The 9,241-nt window shown below is 22.4% G+C and overlaps 1 protein-coding gene across 1 annotated transcript in view; it reads right to left on the reverse strand.

The window, feature by feature from the left end:
• Phum_PHUM592220 (voltage-activated ion channel, putative) overlaps window positions 1-9,241 on the reverse strand; it is a gene marked incomplete at both ends in the record, with an annotated part of 27,817 nt that overhangs the window by 12,192 nt on the left and 6,384 nt on the right. Inside the window, 3 exons of the mRNA XM_002432519.1 lie at window positions 945-1,088; window positions 2,614-2,750; window positions 2,849-3,012. Coding sequence (XP_002432564.1) covers window positions 945-1,088; window positions 2,614-2,750; window positions 2,849-3,012 — 445 coding nt within the window. The remainder of the gene's footprint in view (window positions 1-944; window positions 1,089-2,613; window positions 2,751-2,848; window positions 3,013-9,241) is intronic.

Genomic DNA, 9,241 nt, shown 5'->3' on the forward strand with positions numbered 1-9,241 from the left:
TTGCTCGAAGGTAAAATAAAAAAAAAAAAAAAAAAAAATTTTTGAGGGCGGCCTTTTTTTTTTTTTTTTTTCATATTTGTTAAAAACCTGCTTGAATCGATGAAAAGGAAACTTTTTCCTTTTTTCCTTTTTTTATTTATTTTCTTTTCTTTTTCTTTTCTTTTTTTTTACCTTTTTTAAAAACTTTGACACGACAACAACGTGTGTGTGTGTGTGTGTGTGTACAACAAAACAATTTTTTTTAAATATTTAATAAACAATAAATTTAATATTAAAAAGATGAAAAAAAATTTTCTTTTTTTCCGGAAAATCATGTTTCGACGCGAGATGTAAAAAAAAAAAAAAACATAAAACACAAAAATTTGTCTCGAATTTTTTTTTATAAAAAAAATTTCACAACATTCATAGCAATACGTATTATTATTATTATGTTGTACGTGTTTTTGAAATGTGTTTGTTACGTTTGGGCGTGTGTTTGTGAGTTTATGTGTTTGTGTTTGTGTTATGTGTTTTATACGCACAAAAAGCCGAAATGTTCAACGATATTTATGTTCCTTTTTTTTTAACTTACGTTTATCAAAAAAAAAAAAAAGAAAAATTGACTCAGTAACATCAATATTTCATTAAAATCCTAACGGTAAAAAAAAAAAAATGGCGGAGTAAATAACAAAAACAAATTTCATTTACGTTCGATTTTTCGCGTTGGAAAATTTTTTTTTAAAAAAATTAATCGCTTTATAAGGTAAACACATTAAAACATTTCTTCTAAAAAAACTTAACTGGAACCTAACCGTATGAGATAAAATCTTTTAATATTTCAAATGGGATTTTTCTCAATCATAACAATAATTTCTTATCGCGCATGCTAATTAAAAAAAAAAAATTTTTTTTTTTTAAATTTAAAAAATATTGATGAAAATAATAATAATAATTATTAGACTTACATAAACTTCTTCCCATTGGCTGACATATCGTACCAATCTGGAAAGGCGCAAAAGGCGAACTAAACTTAAAAGCTTTGCTAATCTTAATATTCTAAGGGCTCGTCCGGCGTGAAGGATTTGAAAACTTTCGCTAAAATCCTGAAACTGTTTATAAAAAAAAAAAAATTCAAAATTTAAATTAAAAACCTTTTAATATTATTTCTTAAACCGGTCCTGCGAACTTTTATATAACATATATATATATACGCCCACATTTTAATATTTTACCACCTGGACTTTGAATAATAATAATAATTAATTATTAATATGTAAATAATTATTATTATTATTAATATGTATCAAAAAGTTTCTAAATCCTTTTGAGATTTAAAGTTTTGTAAACAAAATTGTTTTTACTTCTGCTTAATTTATGCACTTATCGAAACTTTACGACGACGACGGCGAAGAAATATTTTCAAAGGAAAATTATTAATTTTAATGATGATGATGATGATGATGATGATGATATTGTCTTAATAATAACAAAAAAATAAATAATTTTTTGAATATTATTATCACTATCGATGATATAGCTATACAAGACGATAAATTTTATTTATTTTAGGACGTTTTTTTTTAAAAAATTAGATAAAAATTTTGGACTGAAACCAAAGAAGCAGAAGACGCGAATAGAGATGATAAGACGAGAGGATTTTTTTTTTTAACGATTACAATAATATAGAGTTAGCAGACGATTCGAATTCGAAGGAACGCATACCCTCTCGTTATAAATAAATATATTTCTAGAATCCAATAGAAAATTACAAGTTTACGAAAAATTATAACGGACAAAATGTTTGATTAAAAAAAAAAAAAAAAATGGCGGCGGTTATGTCTAATTTGAAATTGATTAAAAAAAATATATAAATATATTTAAGACGAGTCCGTTAAAAAAAAAAAAAGGAAAAAAATAAATTTAAGGTTTTTAAATTTTTCCCACGGTTATTCAGTCTACCCCCTTCTAACCCATTAACCTCTTAACCCCCTCCCTTTTTTTATCCAATTCGTTAAAAAAATATTTTCCAAAAAAAAATTTATTACTTTGGTAATAAATAAATGAGAGAAAGGAAAAAAATAACATGAACGAGGTTTAAAACTTCCTACCATTTTCCTCCTCGTACTCCCCCCCCCCGGTAATTCCTCTCAATAATAATAATAATATTAAAAATAAAAAAAGTAATAATAATGATAATTTAAATGTAATTTAGGTCAACTTAACTCGAAATGTAATTTTTAGTTTTTTTTTTTTTTTTTTTCTTCAACTTGTCAAGTGTACTTTATTAAAAAAAAAAAAAAACATTTCAGGCGATTTTTCCGTTAAAAACTAAAAACATTCAAAAACTTTACAAAAAGGAAAAAAAATTTTGATAATTTAAACTTAAAAAGTTGTTTTTTTTTTTTAAATTGAAAACTTGTGAAAACACATTTATCAATTTTTATCTTGTTCTTTTCTTTGCTTTTTTTTTTTTTTTTGTAAAAAGGTAATAAATAATGGCGGTTATTAAAAACAAAAAGCCAAAGTGTTTTTTGTTGAGAGAGAGAGAGAGAGAGAGAGAGAAACAAAAATAATTTTAGATAAAAAAAAAAAAAATGGATGAATGTAAGGGTGATAATATTTATTAATACTTACTTGGTTAAATATAAGAAAAATATAATCGAGAGGTATAGAACTAATTAAATCGAGAAAAAACCAAGTTTTTAAATAATGTCTTGCTATTATTTTAGGATCGAGAATCACTTGTTCGGCATTATCCTGCTGCATAATACCTGAAACGAATGAAAAGAAATTTTTTTTTTTTTTTTTTAATTTCAAATTTTTCCGCTAGGGGATGAAAAAAAAACATTCAAAAAAAAAAATTATTTACCTGTTCTAAAATTAACAACAATGTCAATTAGGAAGATGGTATCTGATAAACAATTGAAGGCAATCCAGCGTGTACTTAGGTCGTCATTAAAAAATGAGATGGCGACTGGAAGGATTATTAAATTGGCTACTAAAAGGAGAAGCATACACAGATCCCAGTAAAACCTAAAAGAAAAATCATGATGTAAACACGTGAGAGAGAGTGCGTTCAGGTACTGAAAAAAAAGAACCAATCAGAATAATTAATTTTTAAACGTAATCGCTTCTGATTGGTTAACAGTTTGTTTTTCTTTTTCATTGTTATAAATTATTATATTCACAACTTTTTCTTTTTTCTTTTATTATAAAATGAATTCGTAAGTTTTTCGTTATTTTTTTTTTACTTTTTTTTTTATTTATTTAGTTTTTGAAAATGCGGCAAACAAAAAAAAATTGTTTTATTTTTTTTTTTATTATTAAATTTACCGATATATATAAAAAAAAAAAATATATTCAAAAATATTTTGTAAACATGTTTTCATAAATCTCTTCTTCATTGTAAAATCAATTTAAAATTCATAACAAATTTTTCAATCAGACCGATTGTATTCTATCATTTTTACAAAAAAAAAAAAAAAAATTGTATCGACATATTTTAAATATAAGCAAAAATGTATTTATTACAAATATAAAAAAACTTTATTTATTTATTTTTTATTAAAAAAAAAAACCTTAACTGACATCATCATCATCATCTTTCATCCTCAACCTCACCCTAATCGATTTCACACAATTTTCCTTTTTTTTTTATTAAAACTCAAAATAACAATCAAAATTAACTAATAAATTTATTTATTTCATTTAAATGTAATAATAATAATAATTATTATTATCATTTATTTATTTAATTCATAACCTTTCGAATATTATTATTATTTAATTATATTACGTTTTTGTTTAATTAACAATATGGACGACCTTTACATTAAATTTATTTTCGGATGATGATAATAACATCGAAACAATCGAAGGAAGAGGGACCGGGGTTAAGGAGGGGAAGGGGGTGTGATAAGAAATTAAATTACCCTAAGAGAAAGGCTTCCATATGTAAACTAACAACAACAATAACAACTTAAAATCAACCTTTTAATAATAATAGTAAAAAAAACATTTTGTTATTTAAATATTTAATAAAGTTATTTAAAAATTAATTATTATCATTATTATTATTATTATTATTACTGTTTGTAAAAAGAGCTCGTGTGTAAATGGTTCTTTTTTTTATTTTATTTATTTAAATAATCGATATCGAGACGGGGGAAAAAAGGAAATCAAAAGGTTATGATACTTGACATTTTATGATTTATTGATTAATAATAATAATAATAATAATTATTATTATTATTACATAAATAAATCATAATTTTTTTTTATTTGGAATATTTAATAATCCGTAGCAATTAGTCACGGAACGCATAAAAATTTTTTTTTTTTTTATCAAACAAAGGAAATAAAGGAAAAAAAGGAAATAATTAACGGAGCCATCTTTTGTGTGGTTTTTTTTTTTCGTATTAATTTCAAAAAAAAAAAAAAAAAAAGGAAAATTTTTTTTCTTCTGCTAGTCATTAGTCTCGATTTTTTAATTTGTATAAAATACGTTTTTTGCATGTTTATTTTCAATTTAAAAAATTTTCTGTTGTTGCTGTTGTTGTTTGTTGTTCGGAGAGTTGTTTTTTATTTTTTAAAAAGGTACAAAAAAGAACTTGAGGGAATTTAAAAGAGAAGTGGAAGAGGGAAGGGGAGAGGAGGGAGGGAAGATATAATAAAAGGTAACGGTTTAAGAAAAGATGAAGTTTCGTAGGATAGAAAAAAAAAAGAAAATTTTCTTTTACATTAAAAATTCATCGGAAATTTTTTTTTTTTGTTAAATTTAATGATCGATTCGAAAAAAGGTTTCGTACTTATTTAAAAAAGGTTTTATCTTAAAAAAAAAGGAAAGGAAAGGAAATAAAACGATGTTGCATGCATTACTTGTTTTATTACACGACGAGGAGGGAGCGGAGGGAAGGGAGGAGTGGGAGAAAAAAAAATTTAGGTCAGTTTTTTTTTTTAAAGAGATTTTTAACCTTTCTAACCTTTAAAAAAAATTTTTTTTTTATTCATTCTCTTTAATAATAATAATAATATTATTATTATTATATTTTATTATAAAAATAATATTTCTAATAATAATAATAATAATAATTTTATAATCGTTGCATGATGGCACCGATATTGATTCATATAGATTTAATTTAATTTATTAGAAAAAAAAAATTTATTGTAAAAGAAAAAATTACAGGAAAGCAGAAGAAAAATTTAAAAAAAATAAATAAATAAATAAAAACGTGGAATTAGAAAGAGGAGAAATTATTTGATTTTTTAAAACGATTTTCTCATCATCGATTCGTGAAAATTTTATGGTCGTTTTTTTTTTTTTTCACGCTTGGCATTTTCTCAATCGTCTTTGGATGGACGCCCAATTTTTTTTTTTTTTAAAAAAACTTTGATTGGTAAAAAAAAAAAGGGAAACTTTAAAAGAAAATTTAAAAGCAGACGAAAAAAATTAAAAACGTTTTAAAATCTTGACCCATTGATTTCAAAACAGTAAAAGAAAAAAAAAATTACAAATTCAAATCATTTCCTTAGCAACAACAGGAGGCATAATAACAGTGGCACCAACATTAAAAATTTTTTACAACACGTGACCTCTTAATAACCATTTCAACTACTTTTCTCAACGCGTTTATAATTTTATTATTATTATTATTATTATTATTATTATTCTATAAAAATTTTTAAATTATTATATATATTTGGAAAAAATCACACGAAGAAAACAAGACTTTTTTCTTTTTCTTTTTTTTTTTTCTTTAAAAATAATAATAATAACAATAATAAATAAATAAATAATAATGATAATAACAATTTATTTATTTATTTATTTATTTATTGTAATCAAATTAAATTTCAAAAATAAATAAATAAACAAATAAATAAATAAAAAATTTTTTTTTAAATTTTTTTCAATGTCAAAAACGCATTCAAATAAAAAAAAAAATTCCACTTCGTTGTTGTTATCATCATCATTATCATTATTATTATTATTATTATTATTATTATTATTATTATTATTATTATTATTGTTATTTACGTAAGATAAACATGAAAAATTTTTATTTACGTTTATAAATAAATAAATAAAATTTTCACCGAAAAATTTTTCATAAACGTGTTTAAAATAATAAAAAAAAAAAAAAAGAAAAAAAATTTAAATTTTATTTTTTATTCTTCCTCTCTCTCTCTCTATTATTTTTTAATTCAAAACAAACAAACAAACGCGGAAACAAACGGGCAAACAAAAAAACAAACGCGCTTTAGATTTGATATTTTACTTATCGGATTAATAATTAATATCAATATAAAATGAATTAATAATTTTTTTTTTATTAAATTAATCATCGCCATCGTTTAATAAGTCTGAACGGAATGGAAAAAAAAATTATTATTATTATTATCACTATTTATTTTTGTTTTACGAGTTTCCTTAAATAAAAAAAAAATTTTTTTTTTTTTTAATTAAAAAAAATAAATTAAAATCCAATCAACAAGAAACAAACAAACAAACAAACAAACGTTTTTTTTTTTTAAAAAAAAAAAAATATAAATCACAAAAAAATTAAAAAAAAAAAAAACTTTTGTTTTTTTTTTTTTTTTTTAAAATCAATATTTTTGTTTTATAAACACGTTACATAAAGTTGATGAAAACCATAGAGTAAAAAAAAATTATTATTATTATTATTATGACGTAAAAAAATTTTTTTTTTTTAAATTAACTTATATTTTATTTATATGGACCGTAAAAAAAATAAAAAATTAATTTTTTATTTATTATTATTATTATTATTCATTCGTTTTAATCATTTAAAAAATAAAAATAAAAAAAATTTTTTTAATTGATATACGTTTTTCACAAAGCAATAAAAAAGGAACGCCACCATCGCCACCGCCACCGCCTTCACCATCACCACCAACACCACCGATTTTCCATTTATATTTATTTTTCGAAAAAAAAAGTTATTATCTTGGGCGTTTAATGTAACAAATCTGTTGATAATTAATGCTCCCACAAGACTAATAATAATAAAAAAAATTTTTTTTTTTTTTTTTATTAATACATAAAAAATTATCAAACCTTGTAAATAAAAATTTCTTTTTTTCCCTCCCCTCCCTCTTCTCCCCCAAATCTCCTCTTTTCCGCCCTTCCCCTCCACCGCCCTTTTATTCGATGGATTTACATTTTAACGTGCAAAAAAAAAAAAAAATTTCCTTTGTGTATAATTCTGAACATTTTTTTTTTTTTGTTTAAACAAAAAAAAAATATTTAATCATGAGAAAAATTGTTATTTTTTATTGTTTTCAAACGATTTTTTATTTATTTATTTATATTAGGGAATTACAAAAATAAATAAATAAAATTCCGCCATTTTGTTTTTATTAATTAATTAATTAAGGTAGTCGTAGCAATTTTTATTTATTTTTTCGTTTTATTTTATTTTTTTTGATGCACTCATAATAATAATTTGTCATGTTAATAAAAATTAATTTAAAATACTTTTTGTTTATTGAAGAAGTAATAATAATAATAATATTAATAATAATAATAAAGTAAAAAGTATGAATATTAATAACTTTTAAGTTTTTTATACTTTATCATGTACTTCCTTACTTTTAAATGCATAACTTGAAAAAGGTTAATCATAATTTAATAGAATTTTATTTTATTAACACGGCAAACTTTATTTATTTTCGAAAATGGGTCGTCACGTGGGTCATCCGTGTGCGCGAAACATAATGATGATTTTTTTAACGAAAAATTAACGCATGCGAATGAAATTAAGGAAGTTAAAAACGAAAAAAAAAAAAAAAAATTCAAGTCGCCCCCTCAGGAACATCCCTTAAATGTGATAAGTTTGACGATGACGATGATGATGATGATGGTAGTGATGATAATGATGATGATGATGATGATTATCATCAGTTGACATTATTAATAATTTTGAAAAGGTCAAATTAATGATGGCACATAATTATTTATTTAAAAAAAACTTTAGTCATCTTGTTTAAGAGAAATTCGATAGTAAAACAAAAAGGTAATAAAAAAGTGTTAAAAAAAAAAACAAGATGGCGAAAAATTAAGTGACGTACATTCACGAATGATTAAATTATAAATTATCATTTTATTATTATTACAATTAACTGGCATATATAATTGTATAAAAGGGAAAACAAACGAAATTGAAATTAAACAAACAAAATGTCTTCTAAGAAACAAACGGAAAAAAAAAGAAAAAAATAAATTGCTTTTTTTGTACCTGTCAGTTTTCTCTCTCTCCCTCTCTCGCAAAAAATTTTTTTTCTTTATTTTATTTTTCTAAAATTTTTCTTCTGCTTTTTAAAATTTAGTAAAAAATTTTTTGACTTGCGTGAGAAGGAGAGAAAAAAAAAAAGTCGAAACATTCATTGCGTGTAAAAACCAATTAAATTTATTTTTACATCGGGTTAGTTTGTTAAAAAAAAATTCGTTCGATAAAAACGACCTTGCCATTTTTTTTTTGTCGTAGTAAACTTTGAACTTGATTGTTGTTACCTTAATAAAAAATTATTATTATTATCATCATTTTATTTTTTTTATTTTTTTTTTAAAAAAAAAACGTAAAATGGAAATGATAAAAATTTTATATATAATCATTTCTAAGGTACATTCCCAATGGAATACCCAGCCTGTCTGTCTATCGATTCTTTTTTCTTCATGGGTTATTTATTTCGTAAAATATGAAAACAAACAAACAACAACAAACATAAACATTCGACCTATATTTTTTTTTATATATGTTCACTTTTGTTTTTTTTTTTTTTCGTTATGCCCTTTTAAATTTTAAAAATTATTATTTTAAGTAAAGTACATAATTAATGAGGTAAAACCCATTCGTTCCCATTAACATAATAATAATAATAATAATAATCATAATTATTATTATCACTGAATGTTTTTTACGCAACCATCGAATTGTGAAATTAAAAAATGATAATAATAACAATAATAATTTCACGCACTAAACAAAAAACTCATCATTGATGAAATATTTAAAAAAAAAATTTTAAATAAATTAAAAAAATTTTTTATCATTGAATGCTTATCACACACAAACGAAAAAATTTGAGTTTTAATAAATAACGGTTTTTTTTGGGGGTGGGGGCGGGGAGGGGAAGGGGGAAATTCGAACGGAAAATATAACAAAAAAAAAAAAGGAAATACGTTAACCGCAAAATAAAATAAGTTTTTTTTTTAAAAAAAAAAACTCGATTGAATTCA

The sequence above is a fragment of the Pediculus humanus genome, genomic scaffold, assembly GCF_000006295.1.
Source record: "Pediculus humanus corporis 1103172108314 genomic scaffold, whole genome shotgun sequence".
NCBI classification, from domain to species: domain Eukaryota; kingdom Metazoa; phylum Arthropoda; class Insecta; order Psocodea; family Pediculidae; genus Pediculus; species Pediculus humanus.